Raw genomic sequence first — 19831 nt, 5'->3', positions numbered from 1 at the left:
ATAAATAAAAAAAAATTTTAATGGTTTTGAGAAGTTTAAGAAAAATGAAAAGAAGTCAGTAAACGCCAGAAATACATACAAATTTAAGGTCCAGATGATTTACCTTTTCCTTTAGGAAAAGGTTCTCAAAATACATCTAACCTTAAATCTGAAGGTTGACGTCATGCCTGTTAATCCCTTGGTTTGTTCATCAGAATGTGAATCCTAGGTTATCTAAGAAAATGATCAGTTTAAGAATCTTGTCTTTTGAAGAGGTTTTGTCTTGGAAAAAAAAATTCAATAGCTATCCCAATCAGCTCTAGAAGACATTTAACCCACATTTGTTTCAGTTCCTATTCCTCACATTAGGCTATTAAATTCACTTCTGAATTTTTTAAAAATTAGATTTGTTACAGACAGGCTTTGAGCCCCCAGGTTTTATGTTTTAACTGCATATTTAGGGGTTAAAATGCCAGCTTATGGGGCACCTGGGTGGCTCAGTGGGTTAAAGCCTCTGCCTTTGGCTCAGGTTGCCATCCTAGGGTTCTGGGATGGAGCCCCACATCGGGCTCTCTGCTCAGCGGGGAGCCTGCCTACCCCTCCCCCCCACCCCTACCCCTCACGCCTGCCTCTGCCTACTTGTCATCTCTGGCAAATAAATATTTTTTTTTAAATGCCAGCTTATGAGACCTTTGAAAAACATTCATACTGCTTCCAACAAGTCTATAAATAGCACCTTAAGGTCCCATGAAGTGTTAATATTGCTCAAGAAAGGAAATATGGTAGGGGTGCCTGAGTGGCTTGGTTGGTTAAGCATCCAACTCCTTATTTTAGCTCAGATCATGAATTCAGGGTCGAGAGACTGAGCCCCATGTCAGGCTCTGTGCTGGGCATGGAGCCTGCTTAAGATTCTGTCTCCTTGGGGTGCCTGGGTGGTTCAGTGGATTAAGCCTCTGCCTTCAGCTCAGGTCATGATCTCAGGGTTCTGGGATAGAGCCCTGCATCAGGCTCCCTGCTCAGCAGGGAGCCTGCTTCCCCCATCTCTCTGCCTACTTCTGATCTCTCTCTCTGTCAAATACATAAATAAAATCTTAAAAAAAAAAAAAAAAAAGATTCTGTCTCCTTGTGCCCCTCCCCTCTCTACTAAATAATGAAAGGAAATATGGCAGAGGGAAGGAACAGGAAAAGTAGAATAAGCCTCTGGCTGAAAGCTTCAGGGTATGAGCATTGAAGAAATGAAGCAAAGGAAAAGGTCGACACTCTGATACGAGATGTTGAATTGAGAGGTGGGTTGTATTAGAGGGTGGGAGGGGTCAGGAATTGTGGCTGCCAATAACAGCATGCTCAAAATTTGAAGTCTGGTCCAACAAGTATAATAGAATGGTAAGAGGCTACAGATTGAAAACAAACCAGATCATCAAAGTGGTCATAATGATATGGCAGTGGAAGAAATCCTCAGGTTCCCAGATAGGCTCAAATCTACAGTAGAGGGGCTCAAGCAAGGCTGGGATAGACCAGGTAGGACTCCAGGTTACAGTCAAAATCCTTGAAAATCATGGACTCCGATGGACTGGGCTGAGTAGCTTGCGCCTTCATGACAAAGTTCGCTGGCTGCTTCTGTAGGAGCTCTGGGTCAAAGGCCACACCCCGAAAGAAAGGGTGGACCTGGAAGTGATGCAAGTAACGCAGACGCTGGAGGGGATTCTGGCATAAGAGCTGAAGGCAAATAGAGCATGAAGGGTGAGGAACTGGGATGGGAAGGGGGCTAAACAGAAAAGCTGGAAAAGGAGAAGTTCATCAAGCTGTGGAGGGCAGGAAGAAGAATCCTAAAGAAGATTTGAAAGAGACAGAAACAGGCTGATTTCCGGGCAAAGGTAGGAAGAAAGGCACTGTATTGGTAAGAGAGTAGCACTGGCTCGCTCTCTCAGAAGTGACCTGTTATGGATGGGGAGGATAGATGAAGGATGAAAAACTCAGAACTGGAATTTAAAGTGCAGGTTAGAAGGCGAATGGTGAGGTGGTACTTTGATGAAGTTGGAGCACATGCCCACCCTGGCCAGATTATTAGAGGAAAGGGGAAGTATCACTTCAGTGATAGGGATAGAAGGAAAATAGTGTTCACCCTTACCTCATGGAGCAGGAGTGAGAGCCCCTGGTTAAGAGAAGCTGGGATCTCAGAACCATAGTGGGTCACACTTGCCAGCATGGCCACATGATCTCTCTCTGCAGCCACTGGGAACTGAGTTGGGCAGGGCGGGGGTGGGGGGGTGGGGAGCACAGTATCATTGGTTGGTGAGGAGTGAGGCAAGATTTCCTAAGGTCTTTTTCCCATTACAGGGCAAAGCTCCTCTCTTTGCTCAAAATCCCTACCATTCTCTCACCTTCCCAGTTGCCAGAGAGAAAAGCAAGACACCCAGGGACCACCAATCAGCAGCGTGGTTGTAAGGCCCTCCACTCAGGACCTCTGGTGCTAGATTTGAAAGACAGTTGTCATTGACATCAATCAGCTAGACTCCTGCCAACGCTTACCCCACCGGCTTTAGCCCCTCTCTCACCCATGTACTGAAGAGTGCCACAGATAGTATAGGCTTGGGTTCCCTGGGGCAGGCGGCGGGACAGACCAAAGTCTGTCAGTTTCAGATGGCCTATGAAAGATAAGGCAACAGCACCACTCTGGTCCTCCCCTCATCAGCCACGACTTATTCCCAAACTGAGGGTCCTCTCAATCTGGGGCTAGGAAAAGAAAAGGACTTACCTCGTTCATCCAGAAGGATATTCTCCATCTGAAAAATCACAGGTGAGAAGTTATTAGTCATCCTCTTCCTTTTTCTTTCTTTTTATCCTCTTCCTTTCAACCCTCTTCTAACACGTATAGGTCCCAGCTGAGAAAAAGGCCCTATTCAGTATTCAGGCCTATACATTGATGGCCCTTGCCCAAATCCTTAGCACTCCTGAAGGCCCCAAGGTCAGCTCTTCTCAGCTCCCTCCCCCGCTGCCTTCTTAGATCTGCTGGAACTTCTGAGGCCCCACTTCAGACAAAGAAAAAAGCACTTAACTCTACCTTCACATCCCGATGGATGATGCCCAAATCATGGAGATAGCCTGCAGATGACAGCAAGTTTGGGGTGTGGTAAAGCTCTCCTGTAGTTCCCATCCCATTCCTATCCCTGTTCTTTGACCTCCAGAGTTAATATCAGATCTCTTCTCTGTCCCTCCCTCTCAATTCTTCCCTCATTTCCATTACCATTCTTGTTTCACTTACACAGCACCAGAACCAGTTCAGCAGCAAAGAGGCGGATGGAAGCCTCAGCAAAGCAGCCAACAGAGGACCACAGGGAGTACAGATCTGTACTGCAGTAGCTGCACACTGCAAAGTACCAGAAGTCTAGGCAATGTTTGGGGTTACTGTGCATGGGCTCAAGGCATTTTAGGCCTCTTGCCCAAACGGATGCCACCTGTTGTTCCCTCTCTTGGGAGAGAAAAGTGCTCTGAGAAGGGAAACAGAGCAAAGGGAGAACAGGCCAAAGGAATAGGTACTCTCAGGTGGGGAGTACAATAAAAGGGTTCTTGGGAATGAGAGGCCCATCACTCACTAATGAAGAGGTGCCGTTTTCCCTGCCAGCTGTCCCCCAAACAGTGTACAAAAGGATGGTTGATCTGTCGCTAGGAATGAAGAAAAAGGAAGTTAGGGAGGTAGAATGTCACTGAGAATCAAGGCAGCCAAGAAGTCAGGATTTATCTAGTTCTGCAGAAAAGGAGCTGCTGCCCCACCTCTCAGTTCAGGTGAACTAAGTTTCCTGCCTGGTAATTCCAAAACCAGCATGATACTGAGGAACACATTATGACATGCTGAAGAGATTTCCATGGAAGGGTCTAGAATTAATTGCTGATAACTATTTTTCCCAGGATCTACTTTGGTTGAAGCAGAGGGAGTGGGCAGAACCAGGAAGAGCAGGACAATTGGGACAGGAAAGGTACTTTGTCCACCTGTGGTTTACTTCTTCCTAGGATCCATTCCTGGGCTCTGTGCATACCTGGATACTAACCTCCTCTTTGCACTGCCTCAGGATGTCCCTCTGTAGGACCTTTACCTTGGGCACCACCTATAAAAGGAGAGGAGTGGTGACTCCAACAGGTTGTTTATGCCTACCAAACCTTTCTGAAACCAAGATTGGAGGCAGGGACTAGAGAATGATGTGGAAGAGTATCTAGGTCCCTACCTTCACTGCAAATACTGCTTTCTGGCCACAGTCTAGCACCTTGAGGACTGTTCCGAAGGAGCCTTTAGCCACAAGGCCTAAAATCTGTACAGAGAAATGGAGAATAGCACAATTGAAACTCTGGCCATCTTAGATGTCTCCCCAAGACTGAAACCCCTTCCAGGGACTGACCTACCTTCAGCTGGTGATGCCCCCTGAGGGGCCTAATGGGAAATTCCGGCAGAAAAAGGTTGACGAACTGAGGTACTGGCCACTCAGACAGAGGCTTCTCTGTTAGCAACCGGGCCGGTTCCAAGGACTCCTGGTGTAGGTATTGATGCCCCCGTAGTCCCCACAGCTCTTCCACACCTGACCTGGTAGTCCCCACACCTGACCAGAGGCTCTTCCAGCCTCGGACCCAGGGACCCCGGATGCTGTCACCCTGCTGAGAACCAAGGGAGCCACTCTAAACCTCTGCCCTTGAGGCATTACAAGTTCTTCCCATCTTAGAAGACATACCCTCAAATCACAACCTTAGGGATCCATTTTTGAGCACCAGGCAAAATTGTCATTGCCATTACCATTGCTTTGGGCCAAGGCCTAAATTTCCTGGACATGATTTAAATCCTCTAGGAAACTAGTATTTGGATATTTTTCCCCTTGAGGCATCAAGAGATTCAGCCTGTGGCTGACTAGCCTGCTAGTCCCCCTCCACAGTGGGCATCACTAACATTCTCCTCAGTTCCCTCCTAATTCAGTTCCCGGGCCTTAAGCCCATGCCCCCTTTACCTCCCCCTAAACAGGCTACCAGAGCCCCACAGCCTACCTTATGAGAAGTAGCCACCGGGGCATGTTGCCCCTGCCGACAGCTCACTGTTCCCATCCAAAGCCTCTGCCTCCTCTCCTCCTGCTAAATCTGCTGTCCTAGTTACATAAGCAACCCCTGCCCCTGATGCTACATTACACATGAGCCCCGCCTCTTCTCTGCTATTCATGACTGGAGATGCAAGTTGATGCAGCCAAACCCCACTCTTATCCCCAAATTCTATCCACCCCCAACCCCGGTTATGAATAGGCTGAGCCAGCACTAAAATGTGTAGGGACCTATTAGAAGGCCAGTGTCAAAGCAGAGCTGGGACGTATCTGTGATACAGTCTCACAGAGGAGAGAAGAGGTCATCCCCATTAAAGTGGTAGCTAGAGGATATGTCTTAGGTTGATGGGGAGGAAGAGACACAGGTTGAAACCCATGCATTTAACACACCAAAAAGAAAAAAAATCAAATTCAAAATATATATTTTTTTCTCTTTAAGTCGTTTTCTTACCATTCTCCAGGGTATACCCCAAGGGGACACATGGCCAGCCCTGGCATCTATTGCCATCTTCCCAAGTGAACTTGGCACAGATTGAGAAGGGGCTGATCTCCCCCCAGAACCCTAATACCTCTCATACAAGGCAGTGGAATGAGGAACAGGAGATCGACTCCTCCCCTCAACTTTCTAACACAGAGGGAGAGCAATTACACTTAGAAATATATATGTATATATTTATATATAGGTCTATAAAAATTTATCACACTTGATCAGAACTGTCCCTCCCACCCTTTCAGTTGGCCCCAGTGGAACCAGATCCTAGTCCTGGGCCCATTCCCTGGGTCATACTCTCTTGATGCCTCTCTGGCCCTTGGCTTGCTGATCAGTGTGAGGTAGAACTCAGCGTTATTATCCACTGTATTCTGCAGGGAAAAGGCCAGCTGCTGTAAGAGCAGTGCCTCTCTCCACAGTACCCTGTGGGCTCCTGACCTCCCACAAATCCTGATGGGTAAAGGGAAGCACCTCCCACCCCACAAGTCCCTGGGGCCCAAGCCAGAGTCAGATCCTGTACTGCAGCCACTCTTGGATGCTGGATCACTTGCGCCTCCCAAAGATGGACTTCTTGCCAGGGTTCTTGTTGCCCACACTTAAACCGATGAGGAGCCGGGCTTTCTCCTCCTCTTCCTGCTGTTGCATGTTGAGGTCTGATTTAGTTTCTAGCTTTCCCCGGACCTCAGACCCTGTTGCAGGCTTCAGCCTTAGCTTCTCTTTGATTACCTGATAGGTTAGAGAGGAGTAAAAAGGAAGGTAAATATTAGGGGTACAAGCAGAATAAATCAATGTGAACAAGTCAATAAAGATTTATTAAGCTTACATGAAGGCACAGCGGGGCAATTCAAATTATAAAATAATCTCTGCTTTTAAGAAGCTTACAGTCTAATTAGAACCCACTCTGAACCTCAAGTTGTGTCAGCCCTCAGTTTCCTAAAAATCAACTGTTAAGATATACAAAATACTCAGTAACCATCTAATTTAATCATCTGACCAAAGTCACAGAGTTGGTAGGGATAGAAGTTGCTCACTTCATTCAGCTGCCCATCCCCAAAGGCTGCTTGTCCTACATATGTCCTACAATGAAATGCACCTGAGCACAGGATCTGTTTGCCAGCCCCTGCTAACCAAACCTCCACAAACTCTGCCAGCATACCTGGGCAACCAGGGCTTTGCGGCTGTCCCGCTTGACAGCCATGGCAAAGTCAAGCCATGTCCAGGTGTTGTTGTGGTACTCCAGACAGGGCAGCACCAGGTTAAGGTCACCCCAATCCACACTGTTCTTCTCACCCTGCAAGAGAAGGTGAGGGAGGGGACAGAGAAAAGAAGAATCAAAAGACATATCAGCTGCCCTTTTTAGTTCAAGCCATACCTGAGTCCGAGCCCAGTGTTTTCCTACAGCAGCAGTTTAGCTACTGATTTCCCTTTACCTCATCCTGTAATGGTACTGACTCCCACAGACCAGCTTCACAAACTAGACGGTGGTGCCTAACTTTACTCTCTGATCTTATCTGGTTCCATTCCCACCCTGTTCTAGAAAGTACTGGGGAGAAGCAGACCTTGTAGCTGACGCACAGAGGAACCTGTGGAATCTTTATGTAGATGAACGAGTTGTTCATGGCAGCTCGCTCTTTCATCTTGTCAATATCATCCACAGGGTGCTAGGAAAGGCAGGAAAGGAATGTGAGTCCCTGAAACCATCGGAAGAAACTTAGGACCCCAAACATCTCCATCTCCTTTCATCCCTGGAAAAGAATGAAGAAATCCCTAGTGGGGCCAAACAGAGAACCCCAGGACTTTCCCATCTCTCCATCATTAGGGGCATGTATGGTACCTCAGGTACTTTCCGAAATGACCTCCTGACGCCAGAACTCCGATTTAAGCCTTGTGCCACACCCTTCCCAGCGCCCAGTGGTGCCGCATCATCTGTTGCAATCAGCTGCCGAGGCTTCACCACTGGTATCCCTACGAGAAAGCAAGCAAACCAGCTGCTATCCTCTTTCTGAAGCTTTAGCTATCTCTGGGGCCACTACCCCAGTCTTCTGGAGCTCCACCATAAAAGTTCTCACCAGTAGTCACCAGTTTGGACTTATCTTCTTCATCTCCAACCTCATCATCTTCCACACTTCGGCCAGGAAAGAAAAAGCCCATTATTCTATGGAAGAACTGGTGTGTCAGCTGGATGGTGAGAGGCACCACATTTACCTAAAGAGGAAAAAGGCTGAAGAAGCAATTAAGCTCAGACATCATCCCTCAGTTTTACCTACCCCTAATGTAGCACAGTAACACACAGATAGCTTTTGAGTGCCCTTTGTTTCTGTATCCCCAAAGGACTGTATACTAACCTCAAAATGTTCCTTAACAGAAATACCCCCAACAGGGGGCCGGACTTTGCTGAAGAGGCGAAGGGCCAGCTGTCGCCCAGACTGGCAGGAGCTCTGGGGCCGCAGGACTACCTACAGGATAATGAGTAACAAATCAATCCACAAGTCTGTTCAAACTACGAGAAAAAGCAATGGTCTTGCTAAGCTGGGCAAGCTTTCAACCTCTCAGATCACCACACTACCTCCCACCCTGGATTTATGTGAAAGGGCCCTTACACATACCCTGTGTTAGGGAGCACCTGGGTGGCTCAGTTAAGCATCTGACTCTTGATTTCCACTCAGGTCATGATCTCAGGGTCATGAGATCTAGCCCTGTGTCGGGCTCTGCACTGAGCACAAAGTCTGTATGGGATTCTCTCTTTTTCCTCTCCCTCTGCCCCTCTTCTCTCTCTCTTTCAAATAAATAAAATCTTACAAATGCCCTTTGTTAGGAAGCATGAGAATGGGGGAGGAATGGGGAAATAAGACTTGCCTTATAGATCGCATTGGGGAGGAGGTTGTTCATAGTGAACCAGCCCAACTCCAGAAGATGTTCTGCTGTGTCATCAGACTTATTCACCTATAAAAAGATTTCCCACCACCCCCCCGACCCAATATACTATAATTAGCCTTTCTCAGGAGCTTGCCAGAGAATGGCTACATATCCTATTTTTAGGTTCTCCAAATGTCTAATCCCAACCTTTGGCATCCCTTTCAATTTCATACAATCAATTCACCCTTACATCCAGTGTTTCTCATGGGCACTACTGGCGAGGGCACTGTTGGCAAGGACGCTAAGTGCCAATAGCACTTCCCAGTCACTGTGATATTTTAAAAATGGTCTTACATATTTCCAAACTCCCAGGGGGAAAAGGGTGTGGAATAATGAATCATGTTCTCTCCTCCATGCCATTAGTTACTTATTGCTGGAGAGCTGAATGTCCATATAGATTTAACAATGCTATTCCAAGCTGGACTTGGAAAATGACTTCCCTCTGGGCCATATTTCTAGGGATACTCTTATTCAGTGAAAGAAGCATTTGATGAAGCTCATCTATATCTGTGTAATTTCGAAGTACAAACAATTGTGTCTGAGGAGAACTATGCTCATGTCTCTACCATCAGTAACATCATCAGTAATCATATAATAATTAGCCTGTGTCTCTTTCTATAAGACTCCTGAGACAGGTCAATGCCTCTCAACACAGTTTGCCTTTGTATAGTTGATACCTTGCTGTAGAGGAACCGCTGCAGCTCCAGTTCAGCAATTCCTAGCTGTCCGTCTTCCTCTGTCAAGCGCCATCGTGCCTGAGCAAAGTAGAACTCAGTGCGACGGACAACACTCACATCTTCTTGTTGCTTTCGCAACTCCATCTTATTGGCCTGTTGCAACTGGAAGTCCTTAAAACACCTGCAGATGGACAGGAGGGCCAGAGCCAATAAGGGTAACAGCATTTGGGTTAGGGTGGGGTGGAATGTTCTAGAATGATGCAGGAGGTAAACCCAGAGATGGACCTATTTTGGAACAGGTACTCCCTAAATTTTTTCCACTGGATTCACTGCTCCTCACACCTGGAGCCTGGGAGCTAAAGCCCATCTTTAAGTTCCACAGCTGCTGCTGCTTTTTTTTTGTTTTTTTAAGTAATCTCTACATCCAATCTGGGGCTTAAACTCATGATCCCGACATCAAGAGTCGCATGCTCTACTGACTGAGCCAGCCAGGCATCCCCCGCAGCTAATAAAATATTCTCTGCCCAGGGATGTCTGGGTGGCTCAGTCGGTTGAGCCACTGCCTTCAGCTCAGGTCATGATCCCAGGGTCCTGCGATCGAGTCCCACATTGGGTTCCTCACTTGGCGGGGAGCCTGCTTCTCTCTCCGCCTCTGCCTGCTACTCTACTTGCTTGTGTGCACACTCACTCTCTCTCTCTGACAAATAAATAAATAAATAAATAAATAAATAAAATCTTTAAAAAAAAAAAAGTCTATGCCCACTCATAAACCCCTATGATTGTATCTGCAATTGTGCTCCTTACTGATCAACTTCAAGACATTTTATTGTCAGTTCATCTGCACATAGCAAGGCCACAAAAGTGATCTTTCCAAACCATTTGGTTTTCTTCTTTCCTAAGAGGTACTCTAATGAAGAGTCAAAGGAGGGGGTCTCTTATTCTCAGTCTTTTGGCCAAGTCCAGCCAGGTTCATTCAGGAAGTACCCAAATCTATATCAGCCTTCAATGATGTGCACGAGACCCAAAGACTATCATTAACATGGGCAAGGAAGGGGCACTTGGGTGGCTCAGTGGGTTGAGGCCTCTGCCTTTGGCTCGGGTCATGATCTCAGGGTCCTGGGATCAAGCCACGTGTTGGGCTCTCTGCTTGGCAGGGAGCCTGCTTCCCCCCTCTCTCTGCCTGCCTCTCTGCCTGCTTGTGATTTCTGTCTCTCAAATAAATAAATAAAATCTTTAAAAAAAAAGAAAAAAAACATGGGCAAGGAAGAGAGATCAACCCTAGCTGGGGCACCGGAAAGAGGCAGAGAAAGAATGCTGTGGCACCTGATGAGGATATTAAGTTCTTCGCTTTCCAGCTGTAGACTGGCCTTCTCCTGGTTTAGCTGTAACTGAAGCTTTTGGTTCAGGTCAAGCAGGTTCTCATTCTTGCTGTCATCCTGCAAAGACTAGGGATCCAGGGCAGGAGAAACTGAGAGGAGATCTCCCTTGTCCTAGAAGAACACCCTCTCCTTAGACTGCCCCGGTAACTACCTTCATGATAGAATATATCTGCTTTTCCAGCTGCCGTATCTGTGCCACATGCTGCCGCACAGCCTCCTGCAAATGTAGTATGCTACTGCGCTGTTCCTCAGGATTGCTAGAGATCTCGAGCTGAAACCTGACCCGCTGCTTCTTCTCACTATGTTCCTGAAGCAGTGGAAAAGGAAATGAATAAGATTTCTTAACAGTTGTCTTGCAGTAAAGTGAAACAGAAAAAGTGACAAGGAATATGGATCTCTTCTAGAAAGCTTACCTGTATCTGTCAGCGTTAGTAGCAAGTGTAAGGGGCAGGCCCATGCAGAAGTAGTAAAGATTTCACAGTAAGCCAGTCCCACAGGGTAGGAATGGAGGTGATAGTGGGGACTAGTTATTGATTTCAGAGGTATCAAAGTGACTGAGTAGAGAACTGACCAAGAAACAATCAAGTAAACAAGCTCTACAGTCTCCGGACCCAAGACCCTTCCTGGGTAAGTGAAATTTCAACGGCTACTACTGATTAACAGAGGATGTACCAATCACAAGGCCCTTTTTCAGTCTGAATCATGGCTTTTCTTACTGGACCCCAAATAAAGCACAAGGTCTATGGGTTCCTATGAGGCTAACTGGCATTCTATAAAGGCTCATGCTCACCTTCCGCTTAGGTTCTACGTGGAGCAGCAGGTTGTTGACAATGTCCAGGATCATGGCATACTGAGCCGGGTTGGTGGAGATTTCCAGCTCATGATGAATAAGGGTAAAGGTATCCACAGCCCCTACGTAATTATTAGCAGCTAAGTAAGAAACTCAACGTTCTCTCTAAATACCTACCCCATCTTTAAACCCATACTTGAAACCTCTCCTGTTAACCCCATAGAAACAGCTTAGTGAGATGCTCATGGGTAGAAATATGTTTGCTTATTTTGGAATCAAACAATTCCCATTCATCCCAGTTCCCTCCAAGAGCACACTTCAGCCTCTTACAGCAGACCTTACATAATGCAGAACAAAGTAATGTCCAGTGCACAGTGGGACTTCTAATAACACTACTGACTCAGAACCATGAAGGAAGCAACTACTTTCACAAGTATCCTAGTCCCCTTCTAAAAGTCTTTCAAGCCCTGAATACCTTCCTGTTTCTTTAGGAGATCTTCCTTTTCCTGGTTCTCATGGACCTCAGGTGGTTTAATCTGAGTTGCCAGCTCAGGATCAATGTCATGGCTGTAACTGATATAGTACATTCGGCAGCTACAGCGTGAAATGATCCGCTGGACTTGCTGGGCTTGTTGCGCTTCAGCTGGCTGGTTCCAATCTGGGAAGAGGTGGGAAAGAGATAAAAGACATTCTCAAAAAAGGTACTGTAAGAGCTAGGAGTAATGTCTCTGGCTACGTGTGATATCTAGGGAATTCTATAGACACTTGCTTTCAACCTAGCCTAACACAAAATGGTCCTACCCCAGCATATGTTAATCTTGAGAGTATGTATGAAAATGCGCCTCTCTTCCTAACCACATGATGGGGAATAAGAGAGAGCTGACCTGTGGTGGTGGTAACCATGCCTCCTACTGCCTGCCCGCTCTCCATCAGCTCCTGCACAGAATCCAGACTACGCTGCCGGTGCTCCTCGATATTCTTTACCTGAAGACAGAGATACAGGTATATTTAACTCCTGGCCAACTGGGTCACAGACCTCTAAGATGCAAGAAGTTATACTTACTATTCAGACTTCCACTGCCTAGAATAGCCTAAGGATCTCCCATGGTATAAGACATACGTGACTTCCTCCTGGCCCAAACCACTCAAATTCCCCAAAGCCAAATGATTTACATGCACATTTGCCAAACCTGCAGGCCTGAGGCCAGAAAAGCAAGCTAGGTTAAAATTAAATCCTGTCCTACCTCACACCCATTAGGATAGCGACTATCAAAAAAAAAAAAAAAAAAAAGAGAGAGAGAGAGAGAGAATATACCAAATGCTGGCAAGGGTGTGCTGAAATTGGATTCCTTGTGCACTGCTGGGGATGTGTCAAATGGTATAATGGTACTGTGGCAAATACTACATCAAGCACAATTCCTCAAAAAGTTAAGAACAGAATTACTATATGATCCAGCAATTCTACTTCTGGATATATACACGAAAGAACTGAAAGCAGGGTCTTGAAGAGATTTGTATATGTTCATATGGCATTATTCACAATAGCTAAAATACGGAAGAAACCCAAATATCCATTGGTAGAAGAATGGATAAGCAATATGTGGTGTATACACACACACACACACACACACACACACAACACACACACACACAGTGGAATTCAGTCTTAAAAAGGAAGATGCTGGGGCACCTGGGTGCTCAGTTGGTTAAGTGTCCGACACTTGATTTTGGCTCAGGTCATAATCTCAGGATTGTGAGATCAAGCCCCACACTGGGCTCTGCATTGTGCACAGAGCCTGCTTAAGATTCTCTGTCCTTCCCCCTACCTGCCTCTCTCTCTCTGTTTCCCACTTCCTTTCTCCCTCTCTTAAAAAAAAAAAAAAGGAAGACGCTACAACACATATAAACCTTGAAGAGATTCTAGAAAGTGAAATTAAGTCAGTTACAACAAAAAGTCAAGTGCTATATGATTTCATTTATATGAGATACTTAAGAATAGTCAAAACTAGGGGTGCCTGGGTAGCTCAGTGGGTTAAAGCTTCTGGCTTCGGCTCAGGTCATGGTCCCAGGGTCCTGGGATTGAGCCCCACATGGGGCTCTCTGCTCGGCGGGGAGTCTGCTTCCCTTCCTTTCTCTCTGCCTGCCTCTCTGCTTACTTGTGATCTCTGTCCGTGAAATGAACAAATAAAATCTTAAAAAAAAAAAAAAGAATATTCAAAACTAGGGGCGCCTCGGTGGCTCAGTGGGTTAAGCCTGTCTTCAGCTCAGGTCATGATCCCAGGGTCCTGGAATTGAGCCCTGCATCTGGCTCTCTGCTCAGCAGGGAGCCTGATTCCCCCTCTGTCTCTGCCTGCCTCTCTGCCTACTTGTGATCACTGTCTGTCAAATAAATAAATAAAAACTTAAAAAAAAAAAAAAAAAAGAAGAGTCAAAACTAGATGCTTAGGTGGCTCAGTCATTAAGTGTCTGCCTTCAGCTCGGGTCATGATCCCAGCGAACAGGGATCAAGGACCCCTGAGCAGGGAGCCTGCTTCTCCCTCTTCCACTCCCCCTGCTGGTGTTCCCTCTCTCACTGTCTATATCAAATAAAATCTTAAAAAAACAAAACCAAAAATGAATAGTCAAAATTATAGAGACAGAAAGTACAATAGTGATTGTTTTTTTTGTTTTTTTGTTTTTTTTAAAGATTTTATTCATTTTTTCAGAGACAGAGGGAGAGAGCGCGAGCGAGCACAGGCAGACAGAGAGGCAGGCAGAGGCAGAGGGAGAAGCAGGCTCCCTGCCGAGCAAGGAGCCCGATGTGGGACTCGATCCCAGGACCCTGGGATCATGACCTGAGCCGAAGGCAGCTGCTTAACCAACTGAGCCACCCAGGCGTCCCACAATAGTGATTGTTAAGGACTGAAAAGGGGGAGGTGGGGAGTTTTTGTTTAATGGGTACAATTTCAGTTTTACAAGATGAGGAGTCATGGAGATGGATAGTAGTGATGGTTGAATAACATCATGAATATATTTAATACCACCAAACTTTACACTTAAAAATGGTTAAAACAATAAATTTTGTATGTATTTTACCAAGATTAAGAAAACAGGAAAAAATTCAAATCATGTTAAGCACAACAAATTTGATCAAAACCAATGACTTTCCCACCCACTTTGATATTCATGTGTTTGTATTCTTGCTGTTTTCTGTCTTCAGATGATCACTCTGACACTTGCTATGGGGTAAGAGGAATGAATTCTTTTTTTTTTTTTTTAAGATTTTATTTATTTATTTGACGGACAGAGATCACAAGTAAGCAGAGAAGTAGGCAGGCAGAGAGAGAGGAGGAGGAAGCAGGCTCTCTGCTGAGCTAAGTCTCTGCTAAGCTTAAGTCAAAATGAGTAACAGAATGAGTGATATGGATAGACCATAAGCAAATCTGCCAAGCCACAAAAAATTCATATAGGAAAGGCAAGATGAAAGTCCTCTGCCAACTCCGTAAAGGACACCATAAGCAAAACAAACAGGCAACCTACTGAATGGAAGAAGATATTTGCAAATGATACATAAGGAACTCCTACAACTCAACACCAAAAAAACATTAATCCAATTTAAAAATGGGCAGAGGACCTGAGTAGATGTTTTTCCAAAAAAGACATACAGATGTCTAACAGAAACACGGAAAGATGTTCAATATCACTGATCATCAGGGTAATGCAAATCAAAACCACTTCACACCAAAATAGCTAATATCAGGGTTTCTGGGTGGATCAGTCGGTTCAACGATCGACTCTTGGTTTCAGCTCAGGTCATGATTTCAGGGCTTCAGCTTGGCACTCAGCATGGAGTCTGCTCCAGATTCTCTCTCCCTCTCTCTCTCTCCCTCTGTCCCCTCCCCCTAAACACCCATGCACAACAAGCACACTTTTTCCCTCTCTCAAATAAATAAATTTTTTTTTAAAAAAGATAAAAAAAAAAAAGATTTTATTTATTTATTTGAGAGAGATCACAAGGAGGCAGAGAAGCAGGCAGAGAAAGAGGAGGAAGCAGGCTCCCCGCCAAGCAGAAAGCCCAGGACCCTGGGATCATGACCTGAGCCTAAGGCAGAGGCCTTAACCAACCCACTGAGCCACCCAGGCGCCCCAAATAAATAAAATCTAAAAAAAAAAAAAACCCATCCACAAAGTCCCTCCCATCTAAGCCAAATACACATTCTATTCTAATGCTAATACCATAGCCTGACAGGGAATAAAGGGTTCACAAGCAAAAGAAGGCATGCCTGAAAGCAGCAGAGGCCCAGAAAATGCTAGAGAGATCTTACATAGCTCATCTTGCCCACGTCTGCCTGAGTAGTTAGAATCTTCTGTGCCTACCTCCTGCGACTACTGGTAAAGAGCACGGTTTGTTTGAACCACAGCTGTAATATGATACATTACATGACCTCTCATATTATCAACAACCTGACCCTTCCTTGGCTTGACATCTGATTAAATGATTATCTTGTATGTAATTACATCTGAGGTTGCTAGATTTGAGCCCGAAGATTGTTGGAGTAAGAAGCACCAGGCAGGGAAGAGGGATTAGCTTTTTCCCCATTGAGTATAATGGCAAATGAAGTTACCACACTGGTGCTTAACAGATGCAGCTGGATGCATAAGCCGTTTGGGTGTACCATGCCCAGCACAACGTGACCACTTCACACCTGTGCAAGAATACTGGGTAGGTGGGGCGCCTGGGTGGCTCAGTTGGTTGGACGACTGCCTTCAGCTCAGGTCATGATCCTGGAGTCCCAGGATCGAGTCCCACATCGGGCTCCCAGCAACATGGGGAGTCTGCTTCTCCCTCTGACCTTCTCGCTCATGCTCTCTCTCACTGTCTTTCTCTCAAATAAATAAATAAAATCTTTAAAAAAAAAAAAAAAGAATACTGGCTAGGTACATCTTACCTTACAAACTAAGATCTCTCAATAATTCTGATATTATATACTAGAAATTATAATGCAAATTGTTTTACTAAGCTGAAAAGAAAACCTACAGCCTAGTCCCTGCCAACTGTTCATAATTTCACCATCTAAGAAAACATTACCTTGACACATACACCACCCCGACCTAACAACTTTTTAAAAATGATAGGATTATTTTCCCTCTAAATGAAAGCTTTGTTTTTCAAAGCACTGTCTCACTGATCCTTTCAATAATCTTGTGAGAATGAAGTATTAACTCAATTGTATAAATAACAATGACTCGCTCAAGGGCTGATGGCTACTATAATAGCAAAGGTGGCATTAGAATTCACACAACCTGACTACTAGACAAGCAATCTTTCTATTCAATCTTACTACTTTGCTGAAACAACCAATCAACCATCTTCATAAGAGAAATAAGAGAAAGGGCAGATAGAGAACTTATCTCAAGTTCTCAAACTTACTGCCTATTTTCTTGGCTGCCCACTGGTTTTGTGCTTTATTAGAAGGGGTCAGCAATCTTCTCAAAAGTAAAAAAGTTCTTGGGGTGCCTAGGTGGCTCAGAGGGTTAAGCCTCTGCCTTCAGCTCAGGTCATGGTCTCAGGGTCCTGGGATTGAGCCCCACATCAGGCTCTCTGTTCAGCAGGGAGCATGCTTTCCCTCCCTGCCTGCCTCTCTACCTACTTGTGATCTCTCTGTCAAATAAATAAATAAAATCTTAAAAAAAAAAGAGAGAAGTAAAAAAGTTCCAATCTACTTCATTCTGGTGCTAGGAAATGAGAATTTCCTTTGCAATGAAAAAGAATAGCAAGAGATTAAAAAAAAAAAAAGCACTATGTGCTCACAGACCATAAAATCAGAGACTACCTACAATTCCTACATTCAAGGTGTTACCAGCTTCATTATTCTACTAAGCTGGAGCAATAGGTACTAGCAGGAATCTTGCAAACAGTCTTCTGGAAGGAGCCAAATATGGAAAAGTGGGACTATAATGGGCCTTCCCAGTGCCACTAACTAACCTCTAACCAGAGCTGTCGGCCATCCTGCTCAGTGGGGCTGCTTTCAGTGGTGGCGAAGTACTGCATGCCATCCAGTAAGCAAGTCCAGGACGTCTTTTGCTTCAACGTGTCCCCATACCAGGCTGGATGATGTTGGCACTGCAGCAGCTGAGCTTTGGCAGCTGATACAATGACACAGCCTTCTGTCTCCGCTCCACGAAGAACCATCTATACCACAGACAGAAGCAGAATTACAGCACAAGGGCCACCAGGGAAGGTGAGAAGGTTAATGAAAGGATTGCACCTATGACTACAGCTGGGCCTAATCCTGGCTTACTGAGTGAATGCTATGGTTTTAGACATGAAAGTTGGATTATCCTCGATACCTGCTGGAAGGAATATTTTTTTGGAACTCTGTCTGCCCGTTCTTATTTGGTGGTGGGAGAAGATGAACGCATACTATGTTCTAGCCCAAGGCTGAGGTGCTCTGGTAAAGACAAGTTACCTGGCAGTTAACCAGCTCAATAAGGCAGTTTCGGTTATATATGTCATCCGTCTGGCAGGCAGCAATGCCACACAACTGGTCACTCACACCTGACTCCTCTTCTGTGAACACTACAAACCTATCTGTCTCTTCAATCAGCTTCTGCAACATGTAGGCACCTGCAGGGAAACAGCAAGTGTGAAAAAGTCATAATCTCAAAGGATAGGGCCCAAATGATCTTCCTTCAATTTCTCTACAACACATTCTCCTATCTGCAACTTATCCACTCCACCTCTTCATCCTTGAGGGCAAAATAAGGGTTGTCATTTCATTTTCCCTTCAATTTAACAAAAGTAATAGATTCCCAAAAGAAACTTAGAAATACTATGTAAGTGGCAGCATTTTTTCTCCTAGGTATATCAAACTCTGAATTATTCTAGGATCTTTTTTTTCTCATTTTGTTACTTGTATTTTTTACTTCGTATTATCTTAAACGTTTTTTGACCACTCCTTTCCCCATGAAACCACTCCCTTGCCATTAGTGCCACTGTGTTCTCATACTTCTACTGCTTCCTCTGATTATGCCTCTAAATCCTTTTCTCCCAAGTTTTAGAAAATAACTATCTCCTAAGGTCCATCCTTGGCATGTTCCCCTCTTCCTCTTTTCTTCTAATGAGTTTGTCTAACAGTGTGTTATGGTTAATAGCAGCCTCCAGAATCAGACTAGTCTGCCTATATTTAAGATCCTATCTCTGCCAGTTTCTTGATTGTGACCTTTGGCAGCTTGCTTTAACCTGGGCCTCAGTTTCCATGTCTGTAAAATAAGAGTAAGTGTCTCATAAGGTTGTTGAGGGAATTTAATGCAACAACATATAGAAGTATTTTGCAGAGTACCTGCCACACAGTAGGTAACTATTATTACCTCCTTGGCCTTACCTCTTAGCTCATGCTGAAACTCCCAAAATCGTCATCTCTAGTACTAAGCTTTTAGATCTCATCTCCAGCTGTTAGACATTACCTAGATGTGTTCCTTGCATTGCACATTTCATAGACACATTAACATTTCTATCTATCTCCCCATCTCCATTCTCATTGCCTCTACTATTACATGTTTTGAGATGCCACAATAGTTTCCTTATTGGTCCCTCCACCTCCAGTTTTCCCCGAGTCCTTCTCCACAGCACCCCAAGATTTATCTTCCTAAAAATTAAGTCTAATGATGACACATCCCTATTCAAAAGCCTTCAGTAGTTCACCACTGTCTGCTAAGGACCAAAAACTCCTTAGCCTTGTATGGAAGACTTTTGATGGTCTACGTACAGCCTTCCTTTCCGGGATCTTCCCTCACCCATCTTAGCTACTCTCTATGACAACTGAAACAGACTCTTTGCTCTCCTTTGAACGTATTGAGCTTTACCAATTCTACTCCTATCAGGATACGCCCTCTGCCTTGAATGCCCTTTCTCCCCATTTCCACAAGTTCAAACTATAATAAGGCTTCGAAGTCCAGCTTAAATATTATTTCATCAATAAATCTTTCCCTGATTGCACTCCCTTCTTCACTCTAGTCAAGAACTCCCATATACTTTCACTTCTCACTTGTGACATGATCACTTTTCACCTTGTTCTAAACTCACCATGAACTTGCATTCCTCTGTACTTATTCCTTCTCCCTAAAATGCCCTCTCCTTTCTCCTTGCCTGTTGAACTCTTACTCATCTTTCTTTTTTTTTTTAAAGAGTTTATTTATTTATTTGACAGATCACAAGTAGGCAGAGAGGCAGACAGGCGTCGGAAGTAGGCTCTCTGCTGAGCAGGGAGCCCGACGCAGAGCTCAATCCCAGGACCCTGGGATCATGACCTGAGCTGAAGGCAGAGGCTTTAACCCACTGAGCCACCCAGGGGCCCCTCTTACTCATCTTTTAAGACCCATCTCAACGATCTTTTCTGGGAAGCCTTTCTAGACTTCCCAATGCTGATTTAAATACTTTCTCCTTGTACATTCTTACAAAGCATTTTCATAATGAAATAATAATTTACATGCCTACCTACTAGTTTCTGAGCTTTCCCTCACCTTTATATCGCTAATGTCTAGGGTTA

The 19831-nt window shown here is 45.0% G+C and overlaps 1 protein-coding gene across 16 annotated transcripts in view; it reads right to left on the bottom strand.

Annotated features, from left to right (window-relative positions):
• Positions 1-1063: 1063 nt before the first annotated feature.
• Positions 1064-19831, bottom strand: part of KIAA0100 (KIAA0100 ortholog) — a 36801-nt gene continuing 18033 nt past the window's right edge. For 3 of the 16 annotated variants that reach the window (XM_032320962.1, XM_032320968.1, XM_032320977.1), the window contains 25 exons: positions 17753-17910; positions 17269-17475; positions 12188-12287; positions 11779-11961; positions 11304-11425; positions 10665-10820; positions 10458-10579; positions 9135-9315; positions 8398-8484; positions 7887-7997; positions 7611-7746; positions 7376-7506; positions 7101-7202; positions 6698-6832; positions 4375-4623; positions 4200-4283; positions 4014-4082; positions 3573-3642; positions 3242-3346; positions 3041-3081; positions 2735-2762; positions 2535-2624; positions 2361-2449; positions 2108-2218; positions 1072-1695 (listed from right to left, as the gene is read on the bottom strand). In XM_032320962.1, coding sequence (XP_032176853.1) covers positions 1474-1695; positions 2108-2218; positions 2361-2449; positions 2535-2624; positions 2735-2762; positions 3041-3081; positions 3242-3346; positions 3573-3642; positions 4014-4082; positions 4200-4283; positions 4375-4623; positions 6698-6832; positions 7101-7202; positions 7376-7506; positions 7611-7746; positions 7887-7997; positions 8398-8484; positions 9135-9315; positions 10458-10579; positions 10665-10820; positions 11304-11425; positions 11779-11961; positions 12188-12287; positions 17269-17475; positions 17753-17910 — 3089 coding nt within the window. In that variant the 3' untranslated portion in view covers positions 1072-1473. The other 13 variants (XM_032320974.1, XM_032320976.1, XM_032320965.1 and 10 more) reach the window with 12 other exon arrangements.

The sequence above is a fragment of the Mustela erminea genome, chromosome 18 (genome assembly GCF_009829155.1).
Source record: "Mustela erminea isolate mMusErm1 chromosome 18, mMusErm1.Pri, whole genome shotgun sequence".
In the NCBI taxonomy this organism is placed as follows: Eukaryota; Metazoa; Chordata; class Mammalia; order Carnivora; family Mustelidae; genus Mustela; species Mustela erminea.
Note: the sequence above shows the minus strand (reverse complement) of the source record. Positions and strands in the feature narration are given on the sequence as shown.